Raw genomic sequence first — 20,185 nt, 5'->3', positions numbered from 1 at the left:
CTATATTTGCATATTTTTGTACAAAACGCTCGATTCCATCAAGTAGCCATTGGATTGTTTATAATTGCGACTGACATTTAGTTTGACATTTCTATCTAGTAAGTTAGACAGTAACGTGTAATAAACTAAATTTATTCTAAAGAAGAAAGAATTGATACGATATTCTTGGTCAGTGCAATGAAAACTGTTTATTGACATCTAGAGTTTATAGCCAAAAATACCCAAATCGAGAGAAGCCTAAGGGTAAAAACATGCCGAAGATACATGGATGAGCGCGGTGTAGGTCGCGATTGCGGTCGCTACATCGATATCAAAACAAACCTTAATTTTCTTATGAGATCGCACATACCAAGGATGTGTCACCCGTTCACCCTCGCGACCTTGCATCGCGGTTTGCATGCGCGATGTCGATGCCAAAACAGGATACGGAAAGTATCGTCGGTATGTTCTGCCCGTCATCTTTGTAAACCTCGACCGCGATCTACACCGCGCTCATCCATGTATCTTTGGCATGTTTTTACCCTAATAGACGTAGTAATAGAAGACATAGAAGTCATCAGGCCATTAGTAAAGAAACTGAAATAAGTAAGAGCAGTATTCGACGAATAATAGAAAAACACAAATTGCATCCCTATGAAGTACAGTTGCATCAAGACCTACATCAAGCAAGAATCTATTTTTGTTCATGTGTTATGGATAGATTAGCACCCGATGAAGTTTTTTTTTATTATGTATTATTTTCCTTAATAATGGACTTTTTAACGGCCATAATTTTCATTATTACAGCGATGAAATCCTCATGTCTATCATACTCTCCATCATCAGCACACGTGGTCCGTCAACGTATGGGGTGGAACAATAGGATCGCATGTTATACCTCCCTATCTTTTTATGGTAACCTCATCATTGTCTTTGACGGTGACCTGGATGGCACAAAACTTTGAAATTTTTACGTACGTAAATTATCTGGTCTTCTTGATGATATTGTCCACAATAGGGGAAATAAGTCGGAGTCGTAAGTCCCCCTCAAAGGGCCTCCATGCAAGGGGCTACTCAGTTCACCCCCGGCCTATTGGGTCCTCGTCCATATACCTCGATGAACGGCGTTGCAGGTCATCTGCTGTGCCTTAACCCTCCTGGGCTAAGGCAGACGGGTGCAAAGGATGTACCGAGTTCTAATAAGAACTCGATACAATTGGGATTCTTACATTAAGGTACACTTTAGAAGATCAAAAATAATCATTTTTTTCAAGAATTTTTTTCTCAGACCTGTATTAAAAATGAACATAACTTTTTACATATTAATATCTAACTCTTGGAGAGTACAAAAAATATATCTTTTTTCATTTATGCACGTGCATTAATATTGTAGAGGGCGCAAAAGTCGAGGCCTCGAAAAATGATGGCGGACAGTTAATTTCAGGATTGGGATAACTGAAACAAAAAAATTGTACTGAATTTGAAAAGGGAAGGTTTCTTACGTGACAATTTACCACAATTTGACCAAAAAATTAAAAATACATATTTTTTAACCATGAAAAACTGAATACAAACGGGCGATTTTTTCACAAACTTTTTTCAAATTTCCGTAAAATCTTTTTTTGCGAAATTTTTCACTAACGGTGGTAAATTGTCACGTAAGAGACCTTCCTCTTTCAAATGGCGTACGATTTTAATCCTGAGATTAACTGTCCGCCATTGGTACTGCTTTTTTTCGAGGCCTCGAATTTGGCGCCCTCTACAATATTAGTGTACGTGCATAAATGAAAAAAGGTATATTTTTTGTATTCTCTAAGAGTTATATATTAACATGTAAAAAGTTTTATGTTCATTTTTAACAAGGGTCCTGAGAAAAAAAATCTTGAAAAAATGCTTATTTTTGTTCTTCTAAAGTGTACTAGTACCTTAAATATACCTAAAATAAAAATACTGGAACTACTGCTACGCTGCTGAAGAGTTGTACTGAGTTCTGCCAATCACAGAACTCAGTACAGTTCTTACACTAAGAACTCTGGCTATCTTCTAACTGCTTAAGGCTTCTAAGAGACTTTGGCTGGTTCTGAAAAGAACCAGACCAAAGCTCGTATTTCTTACATTATGATTATAAATAAGACCTAAAAGAGAAACACTATACTACTGGAACTTAACTTAAGAAATAAAAACAACCGCTTTACTCGTTAACCACCCCAGACCACAGTCAGGTAAGGCAAGGTGCAGCGATCTCGGCCCCCCCCCGTTTCAAGGCGCCTTCCCCGCCGATACATGAGAGCTCTTGAAAAGAGGGATCTAATCTCTTTCAGCATCTCGATGTAAGCGATGGCAACTCAACCACTGACGACCAGCGGTCGCAGAAAGACGGGGAATTTCAAGTTCCCACGAAATCAGCGAAGAAGAAGAAGTCAAAGAAAAGAGAGGAAAAAACTGAAGACCAAAAAAGTGAACCGCAGACTAAGGCAGAGACCATGGATGAAGACGAGGTAGATGCGACTGATAGAGGCACCACCAAAAGAGCTCGGACAGCCAAATCTGAGAGCGAAGATGAGAAGAGCGAAGAACTAGCAGCCATGCGAGAACTGCTAAAAGAGACGAGTGCCAAGTTTGACGATCAAATAGCAAAGAAAGAAGAAGAAAACGAGCGACTAAGGGCCGAAATCACTCAACAAAGAGAAGAGATGAAGAAGATGTCAAACCGGTTAGATGACCTGTTGACAGAGCTGAAAGAAACTCGAAAACTCCTTGAGAAGAGCCAACAACAGGAAAGCAGCCTAAACCGAAGCCACAGCCAGCCTCTGAAGCCAAGAAGCCACAGCCAGCCTCTGAAGCCAAGAAGCCACAACCAACCGCTGAAGTGAGATTGAAAAAGATTGAAAAATCGAAAAATAAAGAAGATTTCCCGACACTGAAATCACCGATTTCAAAAGAAGAGGCAACGGCATGGGAACACCAAGCAGACAACGCTAAGAGGGCAAATTCACCCCCATTACAAGACACCTTCAACCTGCCCCGAGTACCAGCTCCACCAATCCATCCAGCTACAAGCACAGGCGGAGATACGCCTGTCGCACGGCGCCCCAGTGTTTCGGAGTCAGACCGAATGGAGACAAACCACGACGAAGAAGCTACCGCGTTGCCTGTGAACAACAGGTAACACAAGAACGAAAACCGCCTGTAATAAAATTACAGAGTGTGAGCGAAACAGGGGCCATCCTCAGTATAGCCCAAAAGCAAAACGTCATTACGGTAGACAGGATCTCCAGGAGCGGTAGGGAAACCCTCATCCAGGCAAAAAGCCCGGAAGATTACCGTAAAATGACGCACATCATAGAGGAATACGCAAAGACACTGAAGGATAAAAGGCTACAATGGATAGCATTCCCATTTGAGGAAGAAATAAAACCCAAAGTGGTTATACGAGGATTGCCCACAAACACCGAGGAGAAAGAAATAAAAGAAGAGATGGCAGTACAATACAATATTGACTGCCAAGCAGCAAAAAACATGTCAACCAGAGCCGGCCCAAGGAGACAACTCCCGATGTTCGTCCTGACTCTGAACCAAGGGGCCATCGAGGCGGCAAAGCGAATAACCAACCTGTGCCACATGAAGGTCGTGGTAGAGGATCTACGAAAGGCAACAGGACCAACGCAGTGCTTCAACTGCCAGGGATACCACCACGCCCAGAACGCGTGCCATAAAGACCCAAAGTGCGTTAAATGCGGCGAGGACCACCCTACAAAGCAGTGCAAACGTGCCAGAGACGTAAAAGCTACATGCGCCAACTGCAAAGGCAGCCATCCAGCCAGCTACCGAGGCCCTAGGTGCCCAACATGGGGTAGACCACCACCAAAGAGGCCACAGCAACAAACACAGCAAAGATGACCACAAGCAACCGGCGTCTCCTACGCCCAGGCCACGCAGAATACGCAGAACAACACAGCGATCCCCCACGACGAGGACTACTTAGTCAGAATGGTCACCAACATAGTGACTAATGTAGTCAAAGAAGTGATACTGGGCACCAGGGAGGCACAGAAGTAATGCTGGCAGATAGAGGATACTTGAGGATAGGATCCTGGAATCCGGGCGGCATATCAACTAATCAAAACATCATGGATGAACTCGCCAACAGATATGAGATGAACATCGTAGCAATCCAGGAGACCAAGCTTACAAACAACTTCAACCCAAAGTTTCCTGGGTACAATGTATATAGGAACGACCTCACAAGAAGATCAGGAGGAACGGCCATCCTAGTCAAGAAGGGAATTAAGCACACCAGATTCACGACCCCACCACTGGTAAACATGGAGGCAACAACAATAGAAGTGAAAATGAGGCAAGGCGCAGTCAGAATAACATCAGCCTACGTAAGACCGCAAGACCCACTAATGGACGATGACCTAGATGCGTTCCTAAACATCGCTGAAACATCCATAATAATAGGAGACCTAAATGCAAGATCCCCAAACTGGAACGATAGAGCTACGAACAGAAACGGACGACTACTAAATAGCTACATAGAAAATAACGAAGATACACTGGCAATGGGCCCAGAAGAACCAACACACTTCCCAGGAAATGGACTTCCCACCCATATCGACATCGTTGTGGCCAAAAGCCTAGGACTACAAGCTGAACTAATCACGCTGAACGAAGGAACAACAGATCACAACCCTATTCTACTAGAAATAGGAACATGGGAAGAAACAAACCCGCCGAAAAGAATAAAAAAGAAAATAAAGTGGACAAATTACAAAAGATTAGTGAGTGAAGGGATAAATATAGTGCCAGTTATAAATAACCCTCAACAAATAGATAAAAAAGTCCTAGAGCTAGAAAACATCACCCAAGAAGCAATCAGAAACAGCACAACAGAGGAAGAAGTCGAGATTCACACGGGAAGGTTCAAAGACATACCACAAGAAATGCAAGACTTGATAAGGGAAAAAAATAGAGCGAAGCAAATAGCCAGAAGAACAAGAAACCGAGTAGACAGAACCTGGGCAAATATATTAAACAAAGAGGTCAAAACGGCTCTACAACATCACCGCAGCGAAAAATGGGACAACTTTGTACAAGCGTTCCAAGCCATTGGACTGAGCTCAGTGGGGCTTGGTACAATGATTTGGGGCCCAAGCAAGCAATTTTAGTTCCCGCGGATAAGTAAGTAAGAAGATAAAGGCATAGAGCGCTTCACGCTGGCCTAGTTTTTGCATTCGATTAGGGTACCACATTGGAATTTTATTACCCAGGATTCCATTCTGAAGAGCATTTGGCTACGATAGTTGTGCCCCCATCGCGCATCAGCGTGCTATGGGGAGGAAAGGGATGGTCTGGGGCATTGGAGCGAGGTGGGGTGATCCTTGTTTTAGACTCGAGTCAAAACACCTCGTCCCAATGAATTGTTACACCCGAATGTACTTTTTCGATAGGGTGGACATCTCCCACAGGTCGGGTTGAATCAAATTGCTTGCTTGCTTGCTTGGATGCAGTTGGATGGAGCCCTCTCACATTTTAAACTTCGGGTACGTTAATATTTAAACAGGTGTTTTGGCAATAAATGGATCGGAAGAGGTGGTCCAAGTAGATGGCCTCCAAGATATCCTGGCTTGACGCCTATAGACTTTTTCTCGGGATATACCTAAAAGGTGTAGTTTATAACACCCCACCGACTACTAAAAAGATATTCTTTTATCTTTTTAAAAGACTTTTTTAAAAAATTGTGAACCATCAACCTGTATGATTGTGCTAAATTTCTAATCTGTATAAATTTTGATAGCCGAAATACAAATAGGGGTGTCTTCATCTTAAATGCAACACACTCTATATTATGGACTAAATGAACTAAAAGCCCTTCTTCTAGAGGCTCGCTATAAAATTTTTTGGCACGTTTTATTCTAAAATATTGTTTTTTAAAAATTGTTAGTGGAGCGTATATGAGAGGATGCATAAAATTTGCATAAGGGCATAATTTTACATCCTTTATCGAAAACAAAAGTAGCGGGGCTGATCGGTGCGGGGCATTTTTGACCATCTTATCCCGCTATAGCTTTTAACAGTCCTTGGTACTTGCGACAGTGGCTACACGTGGAACTAATGTGCAGTGTTGGCGGTGTTGCCAGATAGAAAAGTAGCATTTCATAAAGATTAAGTTATTAATGAATTTAATTAAAATATTTTCATTAAGTAACGTTCCGTGATATACTGTCGACGCATGGGCCACTAAAAAGTGACGGCACAGTGTTCATACGTTGTATTTTAGGTTCTACTAATTAAGTTATAGGGTCTCATCGTGCCTAAAATGATTAGCAAATTTCACCTATACCGGCTTCTAGTCTACTATATTTTTTCTCAATCAATGGTATAACTTTGAATAGTGAATTAATTTGTACTTTTACGTTCCTTTAGATGCAGAATATTTTCAACAATACGTAACTGAAAATGCCATGTCGATAGAAGTCTCTTTTTTACTAAATAATGAAAAGGAAGGGGGAGAAGGAAGTCAACAGTTTTCGTGGACACCGCGAACAACGAAGCTGTTGCTGTCTGCCTACAATGACAAATAGAGTCTGTTTAGAGACCCCAAGATGGAGAAGAAAAATGTATGGTTAGGCTTAAAAAATGTTTTTCCTAATCATGGCTACCATGTAACTGAAGATATCCTTGACAAGAAATTCAGAAACATGAAACGTCACTTCAACGTTGTCAAGGATAATGCAAAGAAAAACAAAACGGGGAAAGGTAGAGTTTCGTGGGAGTACTTTGAAGCTATTGATGCCATTTTCGAAGAGGACACAACTATCAATACTGATGAGGTGATATCCTCAATGAGAATGGCAATTAAAAGCGAAATATCTGATGATAAAGAAAATATACTCCCATCTACTTCTGTTAATGCAGACTCGCAGTCCAGTACGATCAGAACAGAACCACAGCCTGGTACGAGCAGAACAGAACCACAGGGGAGTACCACCAGAGCAGAACCAAACACCTGCTGAAGAGACAAGTGTACCGGCAACAGGAAAGTCCTTAGCGCAATACAGAACTGTGATGATGGATCACGATAGCAGAAGATTGGCTGTATTCGAACGCATCGCACAAACTTTAGATGAATTAAAGAATGTTTAAATCCAACGAAATAGTTTAATGGAGAGATATTTAAAATTGAAGGAAAACAATAATTAATATGTATGTATATAGTTTAGATTTTAGATTAGGTTTCATCTTTGTATATAGTTTAGATTAGGTATATAATAAGGTATATAATATTTAGATATATATATATATATATATATATATATATATATATATATATAGATTAGGTATACAGTGTCGTGCGCGCTAATAACCGGCAAAATAGCTCAAAAGATGGAAAATATAATACATTGCAAAACAAAAAGAGATGAAACTAGTGGAAGTGGAAATTATCGTTATAAATGTATAAATTAACATTACATTACCTAATTTCCCACCTTTAGGCGTCTGTGACAGGAGTATTTTATAAAATTCTACTGTCACAGTGACAGTTGTCATACTTCTCTGATACGCCTAAAGGTTCCCACCTTTACATACGATGTAATGTAATGTTAATTTATACGTTTATAACGATAATTTCCACCTCCACTAGTTTCATCTCTTTTTGTTGCGCAATGTATTATGTTTTCCATCTTTTGGGCTATTTTGCCGGTTATTAGGGCGCTCATCACTGTATGTATAGTAGGGTGGGTCGAAAATATTGTTTTGCGAATTTCGATTTGTAATAGTGCGGAAAACATGACCTGGGTAGAGACTTAAAAACGTGCATATTTATTTTTTATTTATATTAACATTAATTACCCGCGCATGACGTTTGAAAATTCGGAAAAATTGTTAAAATTACATTTATTTTATCAGAGTTTATTGTATAAATTACATGGTATAAAATGATATTACATTCTTATATTCAGAGATACGCGTAAAACAAATAATAATCAATCCAAAATATGAGAATAATCGTGCGCATACTGCGGAGGAAGGAGTGGGGAAAGAGGGCGTAAACTGTCGATCACGCGTCTTTGCCTCAGTGCACCTAATGAGTTCCGGGCGAAAGGTCGCGCGCATTTATCTAATGTTTTCGCGATTTTAAGTAGTTTTTGTTAGCTTTGTGACTTTGTGCATCATGGAGATTTCAAATAATACCCGAAAAAGTTGTCCCATATTTGGTGCTCCGGAAGAAATTAACGAAAATCAACTACCCACTTACAAACAAATTATAAAATATTAGAATTTAGTAAGACATCAGCTTAAACTTGAGAACAATTCAAAAAAAGAGCCATCCATTAATGAAGTATCTGAAATAGTGTCATCCAAAGTTGAATATTTATGGAGAAAAGCGTCTATTTCTACTGTGTCTCATAATCGTGTGATGCAATTGATAAAAAGTTGCCACGCGAAGTGTAAAAATTTAATAAAATCTTTGAAGCGTTTATCAGAAGAAAAAATTCAAGATTTTCATAGAAATTCGGAAAAACTGTTTGATTTGAGTTCATGTAAGTGTAAAGATTTAGAGTTATGCAAATGTTCCAAAGACCAAAAGATTCCTAAGGAAGAACGAGCTTTTTTAATAGATCAGAGAACAGAGAGAAAAATGATTATGGGAACTGTTGATTTATTGACAAGTAAGAGGGAAAAGAAAACTGAGTGATAGAAAAATTAAGCTTAAATCCTATTACGATTCTAGCGGTTGTGAACCAGTCCCTTCTCACGAAAATCCTAATACCTCAATAACGTCTGAAAGTAGCGATGAAGAACAAACTTTGCCCTCAAGTTCATCAAAAAAACGTGAAATAACATCTCTCAAGAATTTATCAACTATCTGTGACCGATACGGGATATCCGATAGAGCAGCTGCTGCTGTCGCTTCTGCTGTTTTGCAAGATGTGAAAATCAACAACGAAGTTGCTGCCTTATTTTTTGATGGACGAAAATATAAGACCCTGAAAATTGTTATGAAAGGGGGAAAAATACCGCTCAATATCTGTGGAAGAACATATTTCAATAATTAAAGAACCAGGATCAGTTTTTGTCGGATATGCCGTTCCAAGCCATGGAACTGCAAAAGGATTGGAGTCTGCTATCTTTCAAACAGTAACAGGTCAACTGAATATGTCTCTAGAGGATACTCTTGCCATAGGTTGTGATGGGACGGTAACTAATACGGGCAAATACGGCGGAGTCATACGGCTCTTAGAAAAGCGTTTACACCGACCACTCCAATGGATCATATGCCTTTTACACTTAAATGAACTGCCCTTAAGACATTTATTTGCGAAACTTGATGGCACCACAACAGGACCTAATACTTATTCAGGTGCTATCGGAAAGTTATTAGATGATTGCGAGAAGCGCTCTGTTGTCGTGTTTGAAAATATAGAAGGTATGTTACCAAACATTTCAAATATAAAAGACCTCAGTTCTGATCAACGTTACCTTTATCATATCACATCTGCCGTCATAAGTGGTAAGTGCCCTTCTGATTTTTCTAATCGCTCTCCGGGAAAAATGTCGCATGCCAGGTGGCTAACAAAGGCCAACAGGATTTTGCGCTTATATGTTTCCACTGAGATACCTACAAACGAACTCAAACAACTAGCTACTTTTGTAGTTAAAGTATATGCTCCTATTTGGTTCGAAATCAAATTAAATCCGACATGTAAAGATGGAGCAAGGCACTTTTGGAAGTTGGTATTTTATTCTCGTTATCTTCCGCAAGAATTGAAGAGTGTCGTTGATCCTGTAATAAAGCGAAATGCTTACTTTGCGCACCCAGAGAACTTGCTCTTATCTATGTTATCTGACGAACAAAAACATGTGAGAGAACTTGCCGCTAGACGCATTATAAAGGCAAGGAAACCATCTGAATCCCTTCAGCTTCGAGTCTTTGAAGTGCCTAAGATAGATTTAAACGCTTCGTCTTACATCGATTTAATAGACTGGCAGCAATCTTACTCGCAACCACCTATATTGATCAATGTTCTGGATGAGACTCTTCATTCCCTAGTTGAGTCAGGTGGTGATGATGAAGTCATTTTTCTGAGGCTACCATGTCATACTCAAGCTGTGGAGCGGGCTGTAAAAACAGTAACAGAGGCATATATGCAGCTTTGCCACAAAACAGCAAGAGAAGCTTTAATTAAGAATAAAATTATTTCACGAAAGCTTATGCCTAAGTTCGAAAGTAAGAAAGATTTTAACGTGATTTGAAGATATTTTATTTTTATTTTGTCATATTATTTGTTTATTTTTCTTTCTTTATAATAAAATTTAGTCCAAAAGCACGTTATTTTATTAGTTTACGTTGTTGTTATTCCTATGAGCCACGATAAATCGATTTTCAAACAATTCACAAAAAAACAAAAATTTCAGTTTTTCAAACTCAATGCGCGGGTAGAAAGGGTTAAACTAGAAAAATTATTTTTCATTGTTTTTCATGAATGGATGTGGGTCACGTTTTTTTTTACTATTACAAAACTTATTGGACAATTTTATTTTTTTCCATACAAAAGTGACCCACCCTAATGTATAGGTTAGGTATATTTATTTCTTTAATAATTTACTTAGCAACAACATTTTTGTTTATTTTAGTGGTATTTATTTATTTAGCGCATGGCTATTTCACAGTTTTTGTATAAAAATAAAGATCGCAATACATTATAAAAAAATAATAATTAATTTTTATAAACGGAAATTTAGTTGATAAATATATTGAATCGATTCATTGGTCGCAAAATAAAAGTTTGAAGCACCTTGTAGGGAGAAAAAGGCACAAAGGTGAGTATACCCCGATGTTGTAGTCTCATATTTTTTGAGTATTTTAATTTTTCTGATATCTTTAATAACAAAGAAACTAGACGGTATTAATCTTTAATATGTTTTTCTATGTTTCACATGCGTGACGTGACGCGTGTCGTCAGTTAAAACACATATTAAAGAGTAATATCGTCTAGTTTCTTTGTTATTAAAGATATCAGAGAAATTATAAATATAAAATATTCACAACATATGAGACTACAATAAAATATCGAGGTATACTCACCTTTGTGCCTTTTTCTCCCTACAAGGTGTCTCAAACTTTTGTTTCAGTTAAAACACATGTTAGTAGTATAGCTATAGTGGTTCTGGGCCCAAAATATCGGGCCCAGAATTCCTAGGACTTTTCCATGTTAATTTTTGGACCCAGAATTCCTAGTACTTTTCAATGTAAAATATCGGGCCCAGAATTCCTAGGACTTTTCAATGCTTTTTCTCTCTAGGACATATCGTCGAGGTTCGGTGAGGCTCGTGGTGGGGGATTTGGTTTATTAGCAGAAACATAAGAATATTTCAGTTTAGTATTATTAAAAATTAAGTCGATGTGTAGCCCACCAAAAATGACATACAAAAAGGTAGTGCAAGATAGAGTATTGGAATTGTGTAAAGTTTTTTCAGAATTATCAATACAAACATGGCAGCAGTATTTCAAAAAAGATACCCATGTATATAAACTATTAGCAATCGATTATGATGAAGCTGTAGAATTTTGTAATCGATTCCTTCAAGATCAAATTAATTTGAGTACTTTATATGATAAATTATGTTATTTGGGATTTATGTCATATTGTAATAACCTATGGCCTAGTTTCATTAATCATGAAAATTATAACTCAGTGCCAGTGGAAAATGATTACAGTTTTTTTAGTAGAGAAGAAGAAGGTGCAAAGAAAGATGGTAATGAATAATCATGTAATGAAAATTTAATGTAATTTTGTAAATAAAAAAAAAATCTAACATTTCTATTCTTTTATTTAATAAAATGTATACATGTTTTTATATTAATTCATTTTTATGTATCCAACTGTTGTGTGTGTTGGAAAATCCCAACCATTTTACAAATAATCTGTCACCTCTTCTTTGGAGAACTTTTTCGACGAGATATACATCAGGAAATTCAACTTTCTGGAGCTGTTCAGTATAAAATCCTCCTTTGATATCTTTGTGTTCAAAATCTTGAAGAAGGTAGGTGGTAGGATTTGTAAGTTGAACTTTGTTTATTGTAAAAATTTCTGTACTCCAGTTTGGTGTATAGTGTTTATCAAATACACCTCTATGTTTAGATATGCGAACGTGATCTCCTAATTTAAATTTGTTCTTCTTATGTGCTATTTTAATTCGATTGAATACTGTACGTAATAGATGTGGTTCATCTTGTTTAGTAACAGCAGCTGGTTTCATTTGAATCGTTGTATGTTTTGTATTATTATAATTATTTACAATATCATCTAAAATATTAATCCATTTGTAATGTCCTTGATAGTTAAATTCTTTCCATATATTTCTCTTTAAAGTTCTAATTACTCTTTCAACTATTGATGCCTTTTTTTCACTATATGTACTGTAATGGTTAACCTTATATTTTTTAGTTACATTTCTGACATGTGGGTTATAAAATTCAGTACCCATATCAGTATGTAAATTTTTTGGATGCTGTTTTTTGAAAGTTTTTTCCAACATAATTGCAACGTTGTTGCCAGATTTATTTTTAAGCGGCCATGTCCAAACAAATTTTGAAAAACAATTAATTATCACTAAAATGTATTTATATCCATTATTTACATCTTGATATTTTTGCATATCAATGAGATCTGCTTGAAATAAATCACTAATTGATTTTAAGATAACTTTACGACGTTTAAAATTAATTCGTGCTGTTTTATGTATTTCGTTTACTACCTTCCTTTTTGTATCATTCTGGTTAGAAGACATTGTTAGATAATTATATTAAGTTCACGTAATTCCTCGATAATCGAATTTATTTCGTTAGTATGACCAGTATGTCCTGCTTGTGTTGAAGCTATAAGCAATTCTAATCGTTTAACCAGCTCGTTTGGGTCATCAAAATATACATATTGTATTGGAGTATTAGTGGATTCCATTAACATACCCAATCCAAACATAGGCGCTATAATGTTTTTATATTTTTCGGATTTATTACCATCAATCTGCTTTGAAGGATGGTAGTGTCTTTTATGGGCATGAGTTTTAGATACTATGTCTTTATATACTTGTAGGTCTGTTTCTAAATAATTCTTTGGATTTTTCTTAAAGATAAGTTCAAATAATCCGGGAGTTCCTTTATATTGTTTATGTTTAAGTACTATATTGGAATTGTCAAAATGTATTTGTGAATCTCGTATAAAGAATTGTTTTTTATCATTAATATATCTCACACCATATTTAGAATCAAATTCTTTATTATCAGATTGCATATTTTGTAAATATTTTCTAGGTAGTGCATGAAAATTTTCTAAATCAACATCATTCCTTTTTTCTTCGGTTTCTTCTTCGTTTTTTTCTTCTTTTTCTTCGCTTTCTCCTTCTTCTTCTTCGTTGTTAATTCGATCTAATGGTTCATCATAGTTGGTTCCAAATTCCTCTTCTTTATATGGATCTTTCGGTTTGTTAAGTTTTGTTTCAATAACCTTTAAGTGTCTTGTTATTGGTGAGAAAATTTTTTCTTTTATAACTTCTCCATGTTTTAAAAGTTTTAATTTATTTCTAATAATTTTACGTTTTGCAATAATTTGTTTTTTCAAAATACGATCTGTCATCATAACAAGTGTCTGAACTGCTTTGAACTGTTTTGAACGGTTCCTCTCTTAAAGGGTACTGATGTGATCTGTTCAAGTTGTTAATTATATATTTGTATGAAATGATCAAGGTCCTTTCTGTATCGTCCATTATTGATTGGTTTATCTTTAAAAATGCTAAAGAAACCATACGGTTCTTGCCAACACAGTGAACAGATTTGTTTTAGTTCTTCAAAAGTAATATCCGGGCTTACGTGGTCATCAAATATATGTTTAAGATTTCGTTCATCTTGTCGAAACGTAAGTATAGTATTGGCATTATCACGTAACAAATGTTTTGGAATCTTGGCATATGATTGATTTAGGTAAAATGAATCAACTCCATTATGTCGACCCATACTAAAATATTCTTGAATTACTTTTTGTTTTTCACAAGCTACGTCATCAAATATAAAAACTGAATTCTGTCTCGCTTTACAGGGTGGTATAATATCTTCGTTGTTAGTAAACGTGAAAAACTTAATACCTTTAATTGGTTTTAATAAATCTTGTAAATATAAATATTTTGGTTGGTCTTGAGATTTTGAATATAAATAAATGTTTTCAAACTTTAACCCATTTTCATGTTCTAATAGACTAATCATCAAATTTGTTTTTCCACAATTAGATTTTCCGACAATTAAACATTGAATTGTATTTGGAAGAAGTAACCCATGTTTCGGTGTATTTTCTGTTAGAACATCATGATTGCATATATTTAGTTTAGTTTTTTGTTTAATAATTTTAAATTTGTTCATAAGAGACAACGATATCGTCAAACACTAACTTATAAAATGACTATAAATATCTAATACACTAGTTTTATAATCATTATGTAGAAGTTGGTCAAATAATGAAGTATTATTCAGGAGCTGGTGTTGTAAACAGTTTACCATTTGAACTTCATATACCAGGAGGATACAGATATTGTGGACCTGGTACTAAGCTTAGAAAACGACTAAAACGTGGAGATGTTGGTATAAATCCTCTTGATGATTTTTGCAAGAATCATGATATAGCCTATAGTTCTACAAATGATTTAAACGAACGCCACCAAGCTGATAAAATTTTAGCTGAAAATGCTTATGGTAGATATAAGTCAAAAGATGCTTCTTTAGGTGAAAAAATTGCAGCTCTAGGAGTAAGTGGGGCTATGCATGCAAAAGTCAAATTAGGAATGGGGTATACAAAAAGTTGTCCAAAAGTACTTGAAAGTTGTTATAAGTCAATATCAACTGTTAGAAATATAATGAATAAATCAATGGAAACTATGGAACATTGTTTAAGACAAATTGATGATTTTAAGGCTAATAAATCATTAAAACGAATCAACAGAAAACCTAAAAAAATTATTATGCCTAAAATTAGACCACCACCAATTAATTTTAGAATTAATAAAGGAGAAGAAGAAGCCCAACAAAAATCTCTAACTGTACCAAAACATGTTCATACAAGTTTAAAAAGAAAATTATCGGTATCAGATGATGACGATGATGATGACAATAATAATAATAATGAAAGCACAAGAGATAAAAAAATAAAATTGAATGAAATTAGCACATATCCAGTGCTAGCAGTAGCAAAAAAGCGAAAACGTGAGGATCATGACTTCAATAGGAATGTGAAACGAAAAAAAAATATATAAGATAGTTTGTGTAGAACAATGTTGTAGTATATATTGAAACATCGTATAGAAATGGTTGCAGTACAAAACATTAAAAGAGGAAGAACGAGTGCTAAGACGAAAAAACGTAAAAATGTCAAAGTTAAAAAAAGAACAAAAAAAATAAAATTTAATGTATTATTAAGAGAAATTAGAAAAGCGTTAACTAGACATAAACCAAGAGATTTATATAGCGGTATTTCGCTTGCTCTTAAAGTTATTGAAAAATTTAAGAAAAAAGTATTGCCCGCTCGTGTGATTCCAGTACCGAAAAGTGGTGGTTTTCTTCCCTTGATTCCCATTTTTGCAGGTCTCTCAGCGTTAGGAGCCGTTACAGGAGGCGTTGCAGGAGTGGCAAAAGTCATAAATGAGGCACGTGCAGCTAAACAACAATTAGAAGAATCACAAAGACACAACAGAACCATGGAAGCCGTAGCAATGGGAAAAGGACTCTATCTTAAACCTCATAAAAATGGAATGGGTCTTTTTTTAGGAAAAACTGTAATATAAACATGCCTAAACGTCCTTTAACTAATATTGATATAAAATATTTTGCTACTAGTGCTAAAATTCCATACTTTCGTGGTGTATATATGAAAAGTCAGTTACCAAAGAAAATACGAAATAATGAATGTGCTGTTATAAACTTAGATGATGATACAGGTTCTGGAACTCACTGGACAGCATACAAAAAATTTGGAAAAACAGTTATTTATTTTGATAGTTTTGGCAACCTTCGTCCTCCTCTGGAAGTAAGAGATTACTTTTTATCAAATGGACCTTGTAAAGTACTATATAATCATGATAGATATCAATCATATAATAGTTATAATTGTGGTCAGTTATGTTTATCATTTCTATGTCAATAAAAATAATAATTTTACCAGTGTGTTTTCATTTGAACGAAAGTCATCACGATGTCATATACTTTCACTGTTTCAGGGAGAAGTTCTATCCTTTCAGTTAAAATCAATCCTCCTATAACGTTAAGTGTTCAAAATGAATATGTGTTAGGTCTTATTGATTTCGTAAGTTATAATTCTATTCCGAATGTTGATGAAAGTAATAACACATTTTATTTTGGTAAATCTCAAAAAATTACGATTCCAAATGGAGCATACGAGGTTGAAGATATTGAAAAATATTTAAAAGAACACATTGAATGGCTTGAAAGGAATAATCCTGCAACTGATAAAACAATCTTCACGTTAGTTGCAAATAGAAATACGTTAAGAAGTGAATTAAAATGTAACAGGACCGTGGATTTCAAAAAACCCAATAACATTGGCTCTCTTCTCGGTTTTAAACCACTCTTACATACAAAACCAGACAAACATATTTCAGAGTATCCTGTAAATATTACAAGAGTAAATTCTATAGGGGTTGAGAGCAATTTAGTTACAAATACTTATAATAATGAAAAGAGTACTCATATGATCCATATGTTTTTTCATAAAGTTCCACCTGGACACCGCATTGTGGAAATTCCTGCTAACGTCATTTATTTACCAATAAATACAAGTCATATTGAAGAAATTAACCTTAAAATAGTTGACCAAGATGGAAATATAATCAATTTTAATGGTGAGGTGGTAACGATAAGACTACATTTAAAAAAGATTTAAAAACATGGTTGTATTATATAATGTACATCCTATTGAGTGGAACAATATAAAAGAAAGAAAAATATTGAGTCCTATTAGTCTAAAGACAACGTACAAACCATTAACACAGAAAAATATTTTATTCTTAATATCCTTAGGATTAAAAGTTAAAAATTACGAAACAGAAGCAGAATAAGAAAACGAAGAAGAAGAAGGAGAAGAAGCAAAGATTTTTGTGTCGCTGTAAATTATTTACTATTATCAAAGAATATTTTATAAAGTGTTTTTGTAGGTGTACAGTTACATACAAAAAAAATGAACGGTAGTATACTTAATGTCAATAAAACTGTACCTGTAGATGAATCTATAATTAACTCTGAATATCATACACACCTTCCATATTCAGCTACATCTTTAGACAATAATGATGAGATTAGAATACCAATTCAATCACAAAATATTTATACATATCCCAGCGAGAGTTATATAATTTTGGAGGGAAATTTGATATCACAAGAAAAAGGCCATTACAGTACGAAACTCAGTTTTATCAATAATGGATTTCTTCATTTATTTGAAGAATGTAGATATGAACTTGGAGGAACAATAATTGCGCGTTCTAGATTTCCTGGAATCACATCAACATTAAAAGGATATGCATCATTTACTCCCAATGATTGTATTAAAAATGCCAATTCTGGTTGGTCCATAACGGAGCATCCTAAAATTGTTGAACCGACAACGGGTTATTTTAACGTTTGCATTCCACTGAAACAAATTTTAGGCTTTGGAGAAGATTTTAAAAAAATTATTATTAATTTACAGCAGGAACTCGTATTGGTTCGCAGTCATACTGATTTTAACGCAACTATAACGACAGATGGTGCTACTGATACTCCAAAAGTTAAAATTACAAAAATTATGTGGAAAGTACCTCATATATCTGTTTCTGATCAACAAAAATTGGTATTATTACAACACTTGGAAATGCAAAATAATTTGGAAATTTCATTCAGAAATTGGTCTTTACAAAAGTTACCAGTTCTACCAAAAACAAAATCTTACGATTGGACCATCATGACAGTTAAACAAAGCGAAGTGCCTCGATACATGATTGTAGGTTTTCAGACAGATAGAGAAAATAGTAAAACACGAGATAATAGCGATTTTGATCATTGTAATTTGACTAATTTAAAAGTGTATTTGAATTCTGAGGTTTATCCATATGATAATTTAAATATTGATTTTAAAAAGAAACACTATGCCATTGCTTATGAAATGTATGCAAGGTTTCAAGAATCATATTATTTTCAAGGTAAAAGCGAACCTTGCTTATCCTTAACCAATTTCATACAAAAAGCACCGATATTCATCATAGATTGTAGTCACCAAAACGAAGCAGTAAAAGGTGGTGCTATAGATGTGCGATTAGAACTAGAATCATCAGAAAACTTTCCAGACAACACTTCAGTATACTGTTTAATAATTCATGATCGTACTGTTATCTACAATCCATTATCAAATTTAGTAAAAGTGCAATAATGTTTATTATAGATATCCAAGGTTTCCAATATAAAGACAGCGAGTTCTTTATTAAAGAAATATGTATATTTAATATATATACACGTGTGTGGCATCATACATTTGTCAATTATCCTGTGAGTTTGGATTGTTTTGCAGAAAAACATAAACACCATCTTCAGTGGATAACCGACAATATACATGGAATAAATTGGAATAGTTCACATCCCAATAATATTTCAATGGAAACTATTAGTGAGTACATTAAAAATATTATTGGAACCAATACAATTGTAGTCAAAGGAAGTCCGAAAAAGAAGACACTCCAAAAGTTTTTGTGTAATAAAATTATAGATATAGAAGCTACAATGAACTGTCCAAAATTATGTGTATTAAAACAAAATTCATGCAATATGTTAATCCATTGCAATGTACATACTATCAATACCTTAAGTTGTTCTCTAGAAATTGTAAATGTAATACATGATTGGTTAATGAATAAATTTATTACTAATATTGAAAATGTTGCTTGTGACAAATAAAACTCATGTAGTCAAAAAAAATTTTTTATTTTTTTTTCCTCATGTACAAAGCATAACGCAAACAAATATATATATATATGTATAATATAGCTGCAATTATCATTATTATTATTCACAAATTGTTTCATCAGAATCATAATCGGACTCCTCTGGTTCAACTGGTAAGTTGAAGTTTCGAAAAAATGCATCTGTTACAATACTTGGGAGTACACGATGTGAGTGGTGATTAATAATCCTACTTAAATCGTTAGGGCTTAACGTTCGTGGATTTTTACAGACTGCCAGTAGTGTTATAAAAATATGTCTTATCATAGGTGCCTTTATAATCTCAACTGCTATTTTCTGAATTTTAGCTCGTTCTTCAGTTTCTGATGCATTTACCATTCTGCACTTGTTGGAAGTGTTTCCTCACAATATAATAAAGTTAAGTGAATTCTTAAGGAAAGTTTGCAGAAACAAAAAAAAATTTTACAATCTCCACACAGTACTGTACCTCTAAAACAAAAAAAAAACCAAAAAATAAATTGCAGTTATATATATATTAATACAAAATTACTCCGTAGGAGGTATCAATGTGGTGGTGCAGTCATCGTCATCGTCGTCGCCGTAGTCATTTCTGGTCTCACTTATTGTCGCTCTTCTGGTATGATCTTCTTTATCATCATCATCATCTATAATGTGTTCATCAAATGACCACACTTGTGAATTTTGATCAAGATCAATGGACTCAACATGCTGTGTTACTCTACTCTTCAATTTTTTCTTTAAAGGTTCCTTCTGAATTGATTTAATAGAAGGAGTAGTAGTAGGAGGAGGAGGAAGAGCTTCTGTCTCCTCCTCTAAGTCAAAGTAGTATCTCTTCATTGCTTTTTCAAACAATCCTATCTCATTAGAATCATTTATTTGCATACGGATATATTTTACTGGTAAGTTACCAAATTTTCCCGACAGCGTTGTGGACTTTGGGGTATATACTAAGTCTATTAAGATTCTATCATTCCGGAGAGATATGCTTCTTAAACCATATCTGAAATGGAATGCAAAAACTGATTGTTAAAAAAAAACATACCTGAATAGCTGCCTTATGACTACTAGAGCCATTTTCGTGGGGAAATTTAATCTATCTTCTATGGATACCAAAATTGTACATGGTACACCAGACATTTTATATATAGAAAAGAACAACAATAAACAATAAATAAAACAGTGACA

The 20,185-nt window shown here is 34.9% G+C and overlaps 1 protein-coding gene across 1 annotated transcript; it reads left to right on the top strand.

Annotated features, from left to right (window-relative positions):
• The first annotated feature begins 17,225 nt into the window (after positions 1 to 17,225).
• Positions 17,226 to 18,452, top strand: LOC126891291 (uncharacterized). The gene has a single exon (XM_050660469.1). It carries the CDS (start codon positions 17,226 to 17,228, stop codon positions 18,450 to 18,452), a length of 1,227 nt encoding a protein of 408 aa, XP_050516426.1.
• Positions 18,453 to 20,185: the final 1,733 nt, after the last annotated feature.

Source organism: Diabrotica virgifera, chromosome 9, assembly GCF_917563875.1.
Source record: "Diabrotica virgifera virgifera chromosome 9, PGI_DIABVI_V3a".
NCBI classification, from domain to species: domain Eukaryota; kingdom Metazoa; phylum Arthropoda; class Insecta; order Coleoptera; family Chrysomelidae; genus Diabrotica; species Diabrotica virgifera.
This window is presented reverse-complemented; position numbering and strand designations above follow the sequence as displayed.